At 41.7% G+C, this 17,995-nt stretch overlaps 1 protein-coding gene across 3 annotated transcripts in view; it reads left to right on the forward strand.

Annotated features, from left to right (window-relative positions):
- The window catches only part of DHRS9 (dehydrogenase/reductase 9), a 52,469-nt gene extending 36,495 nt beyond the window's left edge, over positions 1–15,974 (forward strand). For all 3 annotated transcript variants that reach the window (XM_070241175.1, XM_001497633.7, XM_070241174.1), the window contains 4 exons: positions 1,541–1,911; positions 3,121–3,379; positions 8,886–9,049; positions 12,200–15,974. In XM_070241175.1, coding sequence (XP_070097276.1) covers positions 1,599–1,911; positions 3,121–3,379; positions 8,886–9,049; positions 12,200–12,423 — 960 coding nt within the window. In that variant the 5' untranslated portion in view covers positions 1,541–1,598 and the 3' untranslated portion in view covers positions 12,424–15,974. The remainder of the gene's footprint in view (positions 1–1,540; positions 1,912–3,120; positions 3,380–8,885; positions 9,050–12,199) is intronic.
- The last annotated feature ends 2,021 nt before the right edge of the window (positions 15,975–17,995 follow it).

Here is a 17,995-nt window from a genome sequence, read left to right on the forward strand (position 1 = left end):
GGAAATAAAGTTTTTCGCACTTGTGGTGCTTTCTGGGGCCCCTCTTCCACAGGCTGAGAGAGCCAATACGGGCCCAAGCCTGTGCCTCTGTGGGAAGGGACCTGATGATCTTCCCTTGGGTTGCCCTATGGCTCTGAGTTAGGAGGCCTGGGCCGCCACGATGCTCAGAACTGAGGCAAGCAGGCAAAGGCCCTCTGGTTCCTGTTCACTTCCCCCTACAAGGTGGCTTACTCTTCCCGGGCTGCCATAAAAGTCATAGTGTTGGCTCTCTTTGTAAATAACAAACATTGCATTATATGCGGAATTTTATACCCCAAAATAGTTGGAAATCTTTCCCGATGTTTTTAATATTATACTTTCAAATTGATATTACACTTGTTTTCAATGATACAGTTGTCTGATTCATCCACAGCTATTCTTTTGCAGCCAAACCCTTATAGTCTTTAGTGGAACTTTCAAGATAGCAGTATACATTTAAATGGTCACAAGTATAAAATAAATACAGTATTCTTTCTTCAACGTTTATTTTTAATTCAAAAGTAATTGTGATGATATTCCTAAATTGGTGTAGTGAGTGTACATGAAATGAAATTTCCTTAAAAAAATTTTTAAGTGATATACGCTGAGGGGAAATGCAGGTGCAGGCTGCTGAGGAAAGAAGAAAGGAAGCCTTCTGCCTGTTTGATTTTAGGCCCCAGGCTGCCTCTAGCTCTGACAAAATTAGTTTTTTAGGTAGTTCTGCTGCATCTATGGTTAAAGCTTCACAGTTTTAAAGTATGAATTTGCTGTACTTTGTCCTCTGTACATGTGATTTTTTTCCTCACAAGAAGCTGGTGTCCAGAGAGGACAGAATTTGAGGATTCAGGACTTTGGTTTGGGATGCTGTGCCATTGGCCATCATCTCTCTCAATCTCTTCCTATTCATCTCACTCTCTATTGTTGAACTCACTGGTGGCCTCAAAACTTTAATATTCTCTACATTGAGTTGTAAGGGCCTCAGAGTTGGGTTGAAGGATGACTTTAACCCATTTAAAATAGGCAAATGGAAACCAACTTGGAAATGTTTTTATAGTGGCAACACCAGAACACGCTCCTTTTCCTGATAATCTGAAAATAATTAAGAGTCTGATAGAACAATTACAATTGAATGACACTTTCTAGTAGATTTTGAGTCTGTTGCGCTCTTGGATTTCATGAAGTAGCAAGAGGTAAGATTTTACGTGAAAGTCTATCTTTCAGATAGATAAATTCACATATGAGATAAGTGACACATCAACCCAATACCCATGCCAGCACAATGACCTTTGCCAGCTTTGCCACAGCACCTCTCTCTCTCTCTCTTCCATTTTCTTTCTCTGACTACTACTTGGTTAGGTTTTGCATTAATTTAGAGGGATGGTTGAACACTTAACTGGTCATCTTACCAACTGAATAAGAGTTATTATTTTTTAACTATCTATCAAATACATTAAAATATTTCATGGATTATAATATCTTGATGGTTCTAATTTGAATTTTCTTTCTAATTTTGAACACTTAGGACATCATCTTCTTTTATTGTTCGAGAAAGGACTACCCCTGTCACATACAGGAGAAAAATGTTCTTTTGGTTGTTAGCCCTCCTGATCCTCTGTCATTTTCTGTGGAATTATAAAAGACAACTAAAGATTGCAGACATCACTGATAAGTACATTTTCATCACTGGGTGTGACACGGGCTTTGGAAACTTGGCAGCCAGAACTTTTGATAAAAAAGGATTTCGTGTAATTGCTGCCTGCCTGACTGAATCAGGATCAAAAGCTTTAAAGGCAGAAACCTCAGAGAGGCTTCACACTGTGCTTCTGGATGTAACTGACCCAGAGAATGTCAAGAGGACTACCCAGTGGGTGAAAGACCAAGTCGGGGAAAAAGGTGAGTGCTATGGGTGTAGGAAGAAAGGGAATGGGAGTCGCGAAGTAACTAAAGCTAAATAAAATGTGTTGGGATTTTAAATGGCCTTTCAAGAAAAATCTCCTAAAATATCAGCTGTGTACTGGAGAAGATTGGAGGAATCATAGGGTAGCCCCTGAATAGTTTCAAGTTGCAAGCTCTCTGTGTACATGCGAGACACAGCTCAAGTTACCCTCAGTCTTAAGTCCCAGTGGGTAAACTTAGAACTGAGATGGAGGCATTGACTTTTCTTTGTCTTCTCCCATGAAGCGCTACTCTAGCCTCATGCACAGCAAAGGGACACAGGGCTACCATCTACAGGAGAACACGGGAGCAATCCCGAAATTGCCATGTGGATACCCGGGCCCCACTTCTCACTACAAAATGTTTCCAGAGCTCATACATTTTCAGTAGGAAAGGCAGAAGAAGGTCTGTGAATTTGAGCATGGTCTATCAGATAGTCATGAGAGAGCAGTGAGCCAGTGGACCTCATTCTGCGTTAGATTCTGCTAAGATGGCTGCATTCTGAACTAAAGGGCTTTTATCGGTTTGAGTGAAGTTTGAAATATTTTAACAGATGAAGATACTTGGGCCCACAAAAGAAAAAAAAAAGTATGTGATTTTTCTCTATCACATCTTTATCACATAGTTGAGACTCCAAAGCTCAAAAGCAATGGTTTGATAAGGCTCCAGACCATTTTTAAAGCTTAAATTCCAAACCCTTTCACCAACGCTAAATGTTTCCCTTCATAAAATAATCTAAGCAGATGACGACAATTTTTACCAAAAATAAATGTGAAGCAGATGAATGTTGTTCTTTGTCCTTATAGAACAGTTCATAAATATTCTCTGCCCTTGCCATCTAGCAAGGTAGGAAAAATAAACCCATTTACTCTACATCTGGGATTTAAAAGCAAACCATCTCACTGAGACAGTATAGGTATTTGACATTCAAAACCAGAAATAGGACAACTGTGAGATTGGATTCCAGTAACGTAACTTCAACTATTTCAACTTAGCCTCCTACCCTCTCTGCTACCACTCCCTAAAACTGCAGTGTTTCAGGGCAGGAGCATGACTAGGAGGAAATGGCACCATTGTGCAAAGCAGGGGCCGTACTTCCAACAAGGATGCCCATATAAGTGTCACCTTCTACCATACCTCCTTTCTTTCCTCTCTGTTCTGTTCCAGGACTCTGGGGTCTGATCAACAACGCTGGTGTTCTCGGTGTGCTGGCTCCCACCGACTGGCTGACGGTGGAGGACTACAGAGAACCTATTGAAGTGAACCTGTTTGGACTCATCAATGTGACATTAAATATGCTTCCCTTGGTCAAAAAAGCTCGAGGGAGGGTTATCAATGTCTCCAGCATTGGGGGTCGACTTGCATTCTGTGGAGGAGGTTATACTCTATCCAAATACGCAGTAGAAGGCTTCAACGACAGCTTAAGGTAAAGCAAACAGTGATACATTATTAGGAAATAACAGTTGCTAACATTTATTGAATGATTATTATGTACCAGACACTCTGTTTAGTGCTTTAAATTATTCCCAATTTACAGATGATATCACTGAAACTAAGCGATTAAGTAACTTGCCCAAGGTGACCAGCTGGTAGGTGGTAGAGCTGAGATTTGAACCTAAGTCTATTGAAGTCTTTTTTACTTTTTGCATTAATCCATGATGCGGATAGTAGTGGCGAATTTATATTCAACAGGCTAGTTTGTTAAATAGAGAATCACAGACAGAGGCTAAATCAGGGTAGGTCTCTCCACTGATCTTACGTCAGTTGCAGACACAACAGTACTATCCTATGTAAATCCTCGGTAGAAAAGCATCTGGTAAAGTAAATGTAATTATCACAAAGCAATGACTCAGCTGTGCAGCTTTTTTTTCTCTTGGTGCAAATTCTGGTCGTAAATCTTCATACATCTCAGATGCTAGAGTTAAATGGATGGTAACCTCCCCCACTTCACCCCAAGGACAAGAAAATAGCTTTCCTCCTGATGCTTCCGTTCCCAAATGAAACTCACAGCAGGAATTTGCTAATCAGAGGGGAAGATTTCACTACCACAAGAAAGCCCTGACCACATCTTTTTGCTCTGTCCTACCAGGGAACCCCAGAGCATAAAACAGAGGACCAATTTAGCAAAGGCCCAACTCAATGCCCCAGGCATGGATTTCTTTGGGTTTATGTTTGAAGTTCACAGGGCTTCTTGAATCTGCAGGTTGACGTCTTTTGACAGATTTGGGGAGTTTTCAGTCATTATTTCTCCAAACATCTTTTCTTCAATCTACTCTTTCTGTTCTCCTTCTGGGACTCTAGTACAAATGTTTGACCTTTTGGTTTTGTCCCACAGGTCCCTAAAGTTCTGTTCACCTTTTCAATCATTTTTCTCTCTGCTGTTCAGATTGGATAATTTCTAATGCTCTATCTTCAAATTCACCAACTTTCCTCATCATCTTCATTTTGCTATTGAGTCCAACTAGTAAAAATTTTCTTCTGGTTACTGTATTTTTCAAGTGTAAAATTTTCATTTGATTCTTATTTATATCTTTCCTTTCTTTTCTGAAGCTTTCTAACTTTCCATTACTTCAAGAGTGTTTTCCCTTATGTCTTGGAGCACTTTATAATAGCTGCTTTAAAGACTTTGATAATTCCAACATCTGGGTCACCTCGGCATTGGCATCTGTCCATTATCTTTCCTCGTGTGAGCTGAGACTTGCCTAGTTCTTTTTATGCATTGTATGCTGAACACTTGGAGTAATATGAGACTTTGGGCCTTATTTAAGTCCTACAGAAAATGTTGATATTTTTGTTTAGCAGACAATTGACCAAGTTGTGTTCAAGTGACAACTTCCAACCAAACTTCTGTGGTTTGAGATTCCAACATTTGTTCAGTTTTCAAAGCCTTTGTTGTGCCCTTCAGATCTGTCCCACGTATGCACTACACAGTAGCCTGTCTGATATGCAGAAGATGGTCTGTTCCGTAGTTTGGTTCTCTGAGTCAGATCCACACATCACATGTGCAGTGCATGAACAACGTTGTGGGGTCACTTCCCTTGGCCCCTCACTTTCTGTGACCTCTCCAGTTTCTTGTTTCCTGGGACTACCCTCCAGCCAGAAGTTACTCCATTCTGTCATCTACTTCCCAAGTGTGTAACAGGCACAGGACCACGTGATGGAAGGAAAGAGAGAGACAAAAAGCAACAGGGTTTCTTCTCACTCTCTTGGGACTACAGTAACTCTGATTGGAGAGGAAAAGTCCCCTCCATCAGAGTTTTAGGTAACTACAGGCCCCCACTACTGCACTATTGGGGCTGCCACTGCCATTGCCACAAAGTTACCTGGGAGCAGGGTTAAGAGAGAACAGAGAAAAGAAAGCAAGGAAGGAAGAAAGGATTCCTCTCCCTTTCTCTGAGTGTTAGGATTCCACTTGCCAACTCCTCAAGCCAGATCAATGGGCTTCTCCTGGAGTTTTCTCTGTTTGTGAATAGTGTCTCTCCTGGAACTCTTTCCTTCTGCTTCTGAGCTTCAGGTTGATTTGAGTTCAGACCAGGGGGTCCAGCGGCACTTCAAAATCTGCTCTTCTTCCCCAATTTGCCTACAATCATGCTGTTAACAGACAAAATTGCGGTTCTCTTGCCCAATGCATATAAAGCCAATTATTACGGCATCACATTTTGGGAAAAGAAATGTAGCTTTATTTTGGAGACTGATCTGCAAGGAGACAGGGGGTGTGTGTCCTCAGATCTGTCACCCTTATCCAGGACTTGGGGCACAATTTAGGGGATGAAAGGCAGGGTGATCTGAAATGTGAGATAGATGATTGGAGGTAAGAAATGAGGTAATTGATCTGCACAAGCGTAATCAAACTTCATGCCTCTTCATAGGACGCATGTTCACAAAATGATGGCGTTACCATGATCTGAGGGTGGAATTTTTAGCTCCTTGGCATCAAAAGGTTCACTTATAGAGCATTTTCACAGACCCAGTTGATAGGTTGGTGGTCTCAACCAGCCTGAACTGGACAACGGGTCTCAGTTCCTGAAAAACCACTCTTAATTACTCTGTTGATAAGATGGGGTCAGTTAATCTGGTCCTGGAGGGCCTGTGGTTACAGTCCGTGCTTATTAGAAGATTCACCTTCCTCAGTTTTAGTTACCTGTGGTCAACTGCGATCCAAAAATATTAAATAGAAAACTCCAGAAATAAACAAGTCACGATTTTTAAATTGCTTGCCATTCTGAGCAGTGTGATAAAATGACTCCATCCTGCCCAGCATGACTCATCCCTTTGTCCAGTGCATCCACAACCCTTATTTTACTTACTAATGGCCCCAAAGCCGGCTTCATTATCAGTTGTTAATCTCGTACTGTCCTAATCTATAAGTTAAACTTTAGTATAGGTGTGGACGTATAGGAAAAAACATAGTGTATATAGGGTTCAGTGACTATCCACAGTTTCAGGCATCCACTGGGGGTCTTGGAATGTATCCCTCATGGATAAGGGGGGGTCTACTGTACTAACATTTGCTCCTCAGGGTTCTTACATAGCTATTGCATGCCTTCTGTCCAGGTATTGCAGCTGCATTCAGTGGGAGAGACAGGAGTGTGTGTGCTTAATCCATCTTCTCTGAAACCAGAACCTATCAGTATCAGTTCAAAGCCCCTAAATTGCAAGTGGTTGTATCAGTCAAGGTTCTGGCAGGAAATGGAGGCAATTAAAATTGGGTAAATGGAGCAGAGTTTACTCTGCTGAGTTTACCCTGCGGAGTTTAATCCACAGGATTATTTGCAAACATGAGAGTTGTATAATGAAATCCCAAAGGATAGTGTAGTATCGAGGGGCTAATGACAGCAGGGGCATTTCTGTCCATAAGACTGAAGGGACAAGGAGGTTCCAGAACCTGGGTACATAAAGGCTGTCACCTTCAGTTGAGGGATGAAATTAACCAGTGCCAACACCACAGGAGGAATAACTTGCCCGATCTCTCCTCATCTCTCCCTCTGATCTCCTGCCGATACTCCCAATTGACTGTACCCAACAGAAGCCAAAATACAGTTAATCGAGGTCAGTCTCCCAGGATACAATTCAAGCAGAAGGGTGAAGGAGACTAGAGAAGCAGATGGAAGGTATCAGGCTGAATGGTGCTGTAATAGGCCTGAAGGAATACAAAATTAGATACAGGCTTTTCTTCAATTCATCCATCTATTCATCTAGTATTTGTTGAAGGCACATGTCAGAGCTTATGATCTATACTGTGGATCTAGGTTTAGCTTACTAATAAAAGGTTAGATTATCCCACTGAGATTAATAAAGATAGAGCAACTCCATTTTGCCATTTGATCAGGTTGCCAGATTTGATTCTTCCGGGAAATAAACACAATAATGTCAGAACAATGCTTCGCAAATGTAAATGTGCATATGAATCACCTTGATCTTGTCAAAATGCAGATCCTGATTCAGTGGCTCTAAGGTGGGGCCTGAGTTTCCGCATTTCTAATGAGCACCCAAGTGCTGCCCATGGGCCAGAGCTGACACTTTGGGTAGTTAGGTCTTGAAGAACCTCCATTAGTTTCCTTGGCTGCCTTTTGGTTCCACTCTATCAGCAACAATGTCATAATAAAATTTTAGTATTTTAGAGATTTACTCACTTTTAAAAAGAGATTTCCGCGAAAGGGTTTGTAGGATTTGCAGTACAGATATACCATGCCTGAAAGTAATGAATAAAGAATGTTTATTTCTCTCAAAATCATGGAAATGGTATTGGAAATGGTTTTGTGCACGCAGGCCACAGTCCAGGGGCAGCTCCAGAATTTCTACATCTATGAGGGTTTAGGGGCAGCAATCCAGTTGGGACAGGGTTAGGGCTCTTTACAGTTGTGTTTGCTGTACAAGTTTTATTTTATATACTGGTTTCACGCTGGTTTTACTTACCTGGTAAACTTAGGTGGGTGGCTTTAAACAATTTGTCCCTAGATTGTACGTTGTTTTCATGAGTTTTGGGCAGACAATTCTTCCCAAATACCCCCTTGGCCCTGTTACTGTCTAAAGTCCAAAGCAGATGAAATGATAGGTGAGTAAAATATAATTAAGTTGGAAAATAACCTTTTTTTCCTCAATGCAAGCAATATACTTTTAAAAATCTTTCAAGGTCAAGCAAATTTGCAATTTTAGTAAAATATGCTTCAAACTAAACAATAGATATATTGCTAGAAATCAGAACCTAAGATTAATTAAATCATATTTTCTCACTGGTAGAGTTCTTAAAAAATTTTATGGTGAAGTCTTCTGTAAGATGAATAATTACTTTCTTATAAACTCCTGGTAGAAATATAAATTAAGTGTGAGAAATGATTACTCATGTAATGGTTTGTAATACATTGATTTGCTTTAAAGAAAGGGACACCATGATTCCACTAAAACCTTGGTGCCCAGTAAATGAGTAGACTTCATGTTTGCTGAGGCGACATGATAAAAGAGCTTGCTGAGCAGCATAGGAAGCAGGTTAGTCAGGTCAGAGATTGTCACATTGTGTCCCACAGCATATCCTCATATGTGATGCAATCTCCTCACATTCCTAGAATGAAGGTTAACTTGTCCATCCAGGCCAGTCATTAGTCGATTTCACCATTAGGTGCTCTGAGTCCTGAGAAGAAGCCTGTCCTTAGTCCAAATGCTTGTCAACTAAGAAGAGAGTATGGCTTAGGCGGAGTACTGGACTGCGAGTCGGTCCATCCAGATCCCTTTCCTGTTCTGCCACTAAACCAGCCTTCATTTCACCCCTTTGAACATCAGTTTCCTGCAAAATGACAGGGTACAACAACATGCTCCTTTCCAATGCACCCAATTCTGTGATCCCATGAAAGGATTCACCAGAAAATAGTCACCCAAATAGCAAACATTCTCCAAGTAAACCTGGATTAACCATCTTCAACGGGTTCTTTTCATAGACGGGACATGAAAGCTTTCGGCGTGCACGTCTCATGCATTGAACCAGGATTGTTCAAAACAGGGTTGGCAGATCCACTAAAGACCACCGAAAAAAAACTCGCCATTTGGAAGCATCTGTCTCCAGACATCAAACAGCAATATGGAGAAGGTTACATTGAAAAAAGTGAGTTTCTGGGTGGACCTAAGATCCTCTGGGATTCCTTGTCCTAGGCAGCATGGAGGACACTCAACTATAAATGAAAAAATAAGGTTCCCACAGTAATACACCAATAGGGATCTTAAATATGGAGCAGGGACCCATATTGATTCCAGTGCCATCTCTTGCTTCTCCTAATGTTTATAAACATTTACTAAGTGCCAAGTTCTATACTAAGCACCATATGAATTATGTCATTTACTTCTCTAAAGAACTACAGGAGGGGGCCGGCCCCGTGGCTGAGTGGTTAAGTTCGCTCGCTCTGTTTTGGTGGCGCAGGTTTCGCCAGTTCGAATCCTGGGCATAGACACGGCACCACACATCAAGCTGTGCTGAGGCGGCATCCCACATACCACAACTAGAAGGACTCACAACTAAAAATACACAACTATGTATCGGGGGGCTTTGGGGAGGAAAAGGAAAAATGAAATCTTTAAAAAATAACTACAGGAGTAGTGAGCAGAGGCTTGAGAAGGTGAAATGTCCTGCCCTGTGTTATACAACTCCACCTGTCATGCCCAGACTGGAGTCCACAGTCTTCACTTCTACGTAAAACTCCTGTTTTTGGTAAACACCAACCTCTGACTCAACATTGTTTCAGGATTTATGGAGGTTATGTATATAAAGACTCAGACTCTGACCCGTAACTAGCTTACAATCTAGTTGAAAACAAAAGGTAACCAAGTGAGACCATAAAACAAAGAGATTGTACAGCATACAAGAAAATTGATGCTTTACTTATTAGACATACCCCAACAGCCCAGAAGGGGGCTAGATGTTGTGGTCTCTAATGGCCCAAGGAATTCAGAGCAGGAAAAAACTATTGTTGGTTAAGAAGCCTTTATGAGACAGGTCACGTTTGAATAAAGCATAGAGGACAGGAATTATGTGGGTAGAAAGGATTATTTGGGTAGAAACTTTCTGGAGCAGGAATGCATGGGGAACAGAGATGGAAGGAGAAGTAACAAAAGTCAAGAGATTGAGTCAGAGGTGGAGGAATGATAATAAAGATTAGACTATGATGACTAACACATAGTGAACATTTACCATGTCCTTGTCACCATTCTAAGAGCCTTACATAGACTCTTTCATTTAAAATGCCCAAATAAATCTTATGAATTACGTACCACCTTCATTTTATAGAAACAGGCAGAGAGAAGTAACTCACTCAAAGTAGCACAGCTAGAAAGTGGAAGAGGCAGATTTGAACCCAGGCAGCCTGACTTTGCCATTTATTCTTGGGCGCCACATATAATGTGAAGAAGGCATTAAGGAGCTTGTTGAACCTCCTGTGTCAGGGCTCCACCTCCACCTCAAACTTCCTGGTCCTGTTGAAGTTGACTTGATGTTCCTCACTTACTAAGCTCCTGCTTTGAGCTGAACAGGGCCCCACCTCCCTTTGCGTCACTCTATCTCTCCACGCTGTGATCCTGCCCTTCATCAGGGCGCCTGGTAAGACAGCCAACTGTGGCAAGGTTCAAGGCCAAGAGTCTGCAAGGTGGAGTCAAGAGCCAAGTCAGATCTTCCTGAGGAGACACACAAGCACAGACACACACGTATATATCAACTAGAACGACTGGTTTGACAAAACTTGCTAAAATGTCACTATAGGTTTAGAACCACTGACATTAGATGCTCTGTTTCTCACTCACTTACTGACTTTGAAGGTTCTCAGTAGGTTCAGAAACAAAATTCCTCATTTAGAAGAGCTTTCTCTGTTTGATATTGACATTGACACTTTCTAAATGCCTATGAGTATATCATCAAACTTCATCTCAAAATTATTTTTGACTTGGCCCCTGGTTCTGTCGTCCTGTCTCAGTACCCAAAGGCTTTGAGCCCAATTTTGCATTGGTTGATCTTAGTGGAATTCTCCAAGTCAGGACTTGCATCAGCCAGACTCAAGGTTCTAAAGCAGACCACAAATTTAAGCTCACATTTCTTCACTTCCCAGGCTGGAGTAATAGGAGTTTGACTCCCATTAAGTGGAGTCCCATTAAGACTCCACTAAGACTTATTAGGTACCTTCAGTTAGGCTCTTTGAACAACTTGTGGCTACTGGGGCCTAAAGTTGAAAGGAAGATTTAAAATAATAGATTTTTCCTTGAGAAGACACAACTCAGGTATGTTTTAAGAGCATAGGAGGAATGGTCTAAACCATTGCCAACCTCTTGATAAAATACCTGCTCTTTAAAGCTATCTTAGCTCACTACTCAAACACTTCATTTGCCTGAGAACCAGGATTCATTTAGCTTCCTGAGTCAGGGCTTTTGGGGGATGATTCTCTCTTTATTCACCGAATTATAGAGGCATATGGTACATGAGTGCATGCACGCATGTGCACACTCACATTTGCTGTAAACATAGTACTCCCTTAAAACAAATTCAGAATCAAACCCATAACTTGCTAGGTTCAGGGGCCTAATAGACTTTACGAAGTATCTTTCCCTCATTGCTTTAAAGCATCGCTTCTCAAAGTTTGGACCCTGGACCAGGGCCATCAGCATCACCTGGAAACTTGATTAGAAATGCAAATTCTTGGGGCAAGCCCAGTGGTGTAGTGGTTAAGTTCGCCCACTCCACTTCGGCAGCCCAAGGTTTGTAGGTTCAAATCCTGGGCATGGACCTACACACTGCTCAGAGAGCCATTCTGTGGTGCCATCCCACATACAAAATAGAGGAAGACTGGCATAGATGTTAGCTCAGCAACAGTCTTCCTCAAGCAAAAAAGGAGGAAGACTGGCAACAGTTGTTAGCTCAGAGCCAATCTTCCTCACAAAAGAAAGAAAGAAAGAAAAAAGTAAACGAAATGCCAATTCTTGGGCCTCACTTCACACCTACTGAGTCAGACGCTGGGAGTGGGACTCAGCGATCTGGGTTTTACAAGCACTCTAAGAGACTCTGCTGCCTACTCAAGTTTGAGAGCCAGTGGTCTAAAGAAAGCACTGCTGCATCCTTTTCTGAGGAATAGAAACTATGTCACAAGGGGCCTCAATTATAACGGTAAATTCAAACTAAATTCCTGCACATGCATCCTCCCCTTCACACCCTAGCCTCACACACTCCTCCTTTTCCCCGTTATCCAAAGAGTCAATGCGCTTTTGCCTCTTTTTACAGGTCTAAACAAACTGAAAGGCACGTCCTCCTTTGTGAACGTGGACCTCTCCTTGGTGGTGGAGTGCATGGACCACGCTCTCACAAGTCTCTTCCCTAAGACCCATTACGCTGCTGGAAAAGATGCCAAGACTTTCTGGATACCTCTGTCTCACATGCCGGCAGTTTTGCAAGACTTTTTATTGTTGAAACAGAAAGTAGAACTGGCTAATCCCAAGGCAGTGTGACTCAGCTGACCAAAAATGCCTGCCCACAGCTATGAGATTGGCTGATTTCAAGGACACGTCTCCTTTTCAATGTCATCCGTTACCTAATCCAACATGGACTCATTTAGATCATGCTTCTTTTGATAAACGAAGGGGTCCCACCATCACTGGTGATGTCCCAGGGGCCCTTCTCAAGCCTTCGAAAAGAAGGGCAGGGATGGCACCTGCCCAATATTTGGGTTTTACCTGCTTGGTATGATGAAAGGGAAATTGAAAGCTTTCCCATCCAAAATGATCTCCATTGCTGCCTGCCCCATGCTTCTAGTCCCCACCACTTCGAGTAACCCCTGAATGTTAAATATTTATCCCTTATCAAAATGTTCAGAGATAAGTAGAATACTTTCATAAGTGGATTAGATGTGCTCTCTTATCTTGCTAAGAATAAGACTGACGAACTGGAGCTCAGTTCAGAAGGCTTTGATGGGGCAGGAGAAAGAAGGGTAATGAAGCCTTACATATGTGACTGGTATAAGCGAAGGGGCAGCAGAAAAACACTAGGTAGGACTAGTAGGAGGGAAGGAAAGGAGGAAAAGGAATAAGAGGACTGAAAAAAGGAAATCGGTAAAAAGTGGAGGTAGGGAGATCCCAAGACAAGCCAGCCCATCTATTCTAGAGGGAGCTATGGAGAATGAACAGCCTGTTCAATGCCACTGTGAACTCTGACGCACACACAGCTGTCTGTGGAAAGATGGCAACAACAGAGAAACCACTCATTCCGAAAGAAGAAAAATGGGGGCTATTTACGTTTATTCTGGTGATTGTAAATATAATAAGATCCAGAACAGCTGATACAACTTACACCTGAGATGGTTGGAAATCCTGTATTTGAGGTGTCTCTGAAGACCCGTGAAGATACAGAGCTAAATTAGAAGACTCTCTTTAGCCTCAGTTACAGTGAGAGTGGGCCTGTTCCTTGCTCGCATTCATGGTTCTAAATTGAGTTGACCCTGGGCCCACACCTCATCCCAAAGAAACAGATCCCTAAGTGGATGTTTCCCAAGATTCCAGCACCCAGCATCACTCACAGAGGTCGGTTGAATACTTACTTGAAAAAGCCTGAAGTGTCAAAATTCAACATTTGTTGTAGAATAATGTAGGCTGAAAGAGCCAGAGAAATTATTCAGTGGGCATGCACACACACACACACAACTTACTGTGAAGAAAATATTTAATATCTGCTGCTTGAAACCATGTTCACTTGAAGATACCAGTAATTCTATTCATTTTCATTCACTTTTCTGGAAACATCTGCTTATGAGTAACATCTGGTTATGAGTAACATCTGCTTATGAGGTAACTTTCTCCTTTCACATTTACAACATATTGATGACTTTGAAAACTCAAATTTCCAATGGTGTCAGTCCACCTGGACATTTATTTCATTATTTTGAGGGAAGATACACTCACCCTTTTTGCATAAAAATGAAGAAAATCACAGCAAGAATCAGATAGAAGAAGGCTCAGGCAAAGTTATCTCAACTATTGTCACTACCTTCCTGTGAAGTCCTCTCCGTCTTGGCCCCAGCCCCAGAGACAGTCTACCTGTAGATCTCTGATTTCTTCTGGTTGCGTTAACCCCCTATGGGTTATGTGACTCTTGCTCAGCTGGCCCTTGGAGCTGAAGATCACCAACATTGTTTGCAGGGGCTCCTCCTTCTCATTTTGAATTCTCAGATCTTGTCTTCATTTCACTGCTTTAAAAATGCCTGGCCAGGGGCCGGCCCCATGGTGTAGTGGTTAAGTTCAGCACACTCTGCTTCAGCAGCCCAGGTTCACAGGTTCAGAACCTGGGTGGACCTACATCACTCATCAGCCATGCTGTGGTGGCCACCCACATATAAAGTGGAGGAAGATTGGTACAGATATTAGCTCAGGGCTAATCTTCCTCAAGCAAGAGAAGAGGAAGATCAGCAACAGATGTTGGCTCATGGCTAATCTTCCTCAGCAAAGAAAAAAAAAGAAAAAGCCTGGCCTGCTGCTCTCTGACCTTCCAGACCTCCAGGGCTGCCTAGACTTTTAGAATCTGCAGGAACCACCTTTGCTGAACTTCCAACCAATTCCAGTCATAACTAATAGTATTTCCTTTGTTTTGCCTAGACTGGAATTCTTTGCTCATTTCTCCAAGTAACTACAATTGTTAGTTCCCTGTTTCATCCAACCAAAAAATGCTCTACTTAAATAAATGCTCCCAAATATGGTATCACCTCAAAGTAAAACCAAATATATTCACCCAAGCAATTTTTAAAGGAAATGAGAAGGTGGGGTTATTTGGAGTATAAAGGCATAATCTCAGTGAAAGCACAAGACCAGGGTGGGAGGGATATCAGAGGTCACTGCACCAGGAGTCTGAGGTATGGGTTTCTAGACTTCATCTCACCATCACTTGTTATAGTCTCTGTGCTCTGTGCTTATATATTGGGAAAGTATCATATTTTTATCTATAATATTTTGGAGGATATATGTGCTGGGCATTCTGCTAAGTACTGGTCTACAGTAAGGAACAAATGGATATGGTCCCTCCCTTCACAGATCTTAATATAATCCAAAGGCTGAGGCCACTACTCAGGATGCCTTAGAGGAGCTTCTCCAGGAATCCGTGGTCAAGATGAACTGAGACGTTGTCTTCTACCACATCTAGTTTGGGGAATCCTTCCTCATTTACTTTGGATGGACCAGGAGAATTTCCCAGACTTTCCCTCTGATCTATCTGAAAATCCACCTGTGTCCTCTATAGCCCTATCTGGACATCCACAATATATTCAGATCTTGAGTTTCTGTCTCCCTTGTGCCACCTACCCTTTCCAGTCCAGCACCAACTATGTCAATTTTATCTCCTAAAGAGATCTCAAATCCATCTACTTCTCTTCATCTCCAGTGCAGTCATCTGTTTAAAGCATATTTATCCTTGCATACCTTCAATGATTTCTCCTCACTGCAGTCAGAATTGTTCAAAATTAAAATCTGATCATTCCATTCTTCTTCCCTCCACCACTTTCTTAAACTCTTCAACACGTTCCCATTGCACCATGGTTAAGGACTAAAATGCATAACATAAACTACATTGCTCTGGCACTCCTCGTTAGCCTCATTTTAGGCTACTATCTTCCTCAATTTGCCACTTCAGGGCCTTTGCACATGCTCCTCCCTAGAAAGGGCCTTTGCAAATGCTCCTCCCTAGAAAGTTCCCATTTTACTTGCTTGTCTAATTTCCTTGTCCTACAGATCTCAACCCCTTCCTCAGGGAAGCCCATACAATCCCACATTCTGACCACCACCTTTTCATCCCAACTAGGTTCGCATCTTCTACATTCTCACCACACCCTGTAATTTACTTCAGAGCACTTATTACAGTCTATAATTCTATATTTGTAAGGTTAGTTAATTAATATTGGCCTCCCTATCAGATTTTAAGTTCCGTGACATCAGGAACCATGATGCTTTCTTATCTTTGTATTCCCTTGTCTAGCACATAGACCAGTGTTCAATAAATATTTGTTGAGTGAATTCACAAATCAGCCTACATTAGCCTTTCTGACTAAAGGTAAGCTATCACTTAAGATTAAATTTGCCAATCCCATTAGCTGTGCTATCAATGTGTGAGTCAATTAAAATCTTGTAACTCCCTTAAGCCTTTGAGTACTTCCACAGGGGCTCCCTACCTCTGGTTCTGCTCTCAGCCTCCCCTCAGAGACTAGTTAGTGTTACCATAGTGATTCCCCTGACCTGTTGGTTCAGAGACACTGTGAAGGAGACTCCCTCCACGTGGAGTCATCCAGGGCTCGGTCGTCATGGAACGAAGAGAGCATCAGAAATCATATAGCCCATTTCTCTCCCTGTAGGCAGGACATGTCCAAGCCCTCCAGGCTGAAGAGAATCTCTTCAGTTTAAAATCTCTCTAGAAACTCCATAACTTCTGAGTGGGCAACTCAGCCAATATTTAATGAGGGAAACTTTTAGGAGCTTCTAAGAAAAATGATCCATTTTGGCTGTTTTCCACACCATTAATCCCAATAATTCTCAAGAATATGAGAGATCAGTCCCAGCAGTGTGGAGGAGACAGCTAAATTTTCTCAGAATGAAAGCTTTTTAATATTTAGAAATGACTTGTGACAACTCACTCTAAGTCACAGTTTATGAAGACAATGCTGGCCTACGGTTTCATGAATTTTTGCATGTTGAAAAATAAGACAATTCTGTTGATAGCCATAATACTGACATACTTCCTCAACTCGGCGCTTCATTTTTAAAAAGAAAATATGAGTCATTTCCACCCTAGTATGAGGCATTAAAATAGCCAAGGCTTTAATGTGGATTCTGGTTTCGCAGAGTTTCTAAGCTCTTTTTGCACACGGCACCTGCAAAAGAACCAGACCACAGCTCCTGCCTGATTCATCTTTGAAAATAAATAGGACTCCAGCCTGAAATAAGTCAGGCAAGGGCAATAGCGGTCTGTCGCATTCTACAACCAGTAACTGCCAGGAACAGTTCCATGTCAGTGGCCTTTGAGAAATTGGAAAAGGAAAGGATTCTGCTATGGATACACAGCATAAGCTCTGAGCAAAACCCATCCAGTCCCATGCCCAGGGAGCAGATTTACTCTCAGCCCACTAGATCTGTTTTTCCCCACTAGATATGGCAACTGGAGCTCGAGTATGATGCCACCCAATGAATGGTGGTGCCTGGGTTATGGATCAGGTGGTCCCAGGAACTGGCTTCCCACTGGTACAAGAAGAAGAACAATAGAAATGGTTATTTAACACTTAGCACATGTCAGGTTCTTAATGCATTTGACTGTACGTTACATGAATAATTTCACCTAACCCCAACCATATCTCATTGATGATTTTTTTTATTTGTTTTTAATGTGGTAAGAACACTTAACATGAGATCCATCCTCCTAACAGAGTATTTTTCTAAACTTCAATATTGGGTCTATGAGAACAAAACCTCTGTTAAATTAATCTAACACGAGTCTTACCTAGACAGTAATAACTACACGTGAGTGATGCATAATTTTGAGCATAAATATATGCTCTTTTTTGTTTTCCTACATTCTATTTTTAAATTTTTCTCACTTAGGATAAAATAAAAAAAGCACTTATACATCATTTCTCAGGTCCTTGAAGTTTTCTAACTGGATTTCTAGATTTTCTTTCTTCCATCTTCCTTTCTTTGTTCTCTTTTGTTGATTTTATTTATTTGGTTAATATTGATGCTAGTAGTTTTAGGATTTTATATATAGTCACTTTTTGCTAATCTCAATAAAGACTTTAGATCATCTGTCCTAAGGCAAGACCAACTCTTGAATCTTTTAGCTTTTAAGACCAGAAAAAGGAAAAAGGACAGAAGACTAGGATCCTACAAACACTATGTCTCCTTATGGCTATATTTTCTTAAAGCATGGCAGAGATGCTGTAAGTAGTAGTAGTGGGTAATGGGGTGGACTGTCCTCCTCACCATGGCTAGCACTAGCCCTGGGAAGACTAATGAGAGAAATGAGGGGATCTCAGCTGCACTGAGGTCAGGGCCTCCT

Source organism: Equus caballus, chromosome 18 (assembly GCF_041296265.1).
Source record: "Equus caballus isolate H_3958 breed thoroughbred chromosome 18, TB-T2T, whole genome shotgun sequence".
Classification (NCBI taxonomy): Eukaryota; Metazoa; Chordata; class Mammalia; order Perissodactyla; family Equidae; genus Equus; species Equus caballus.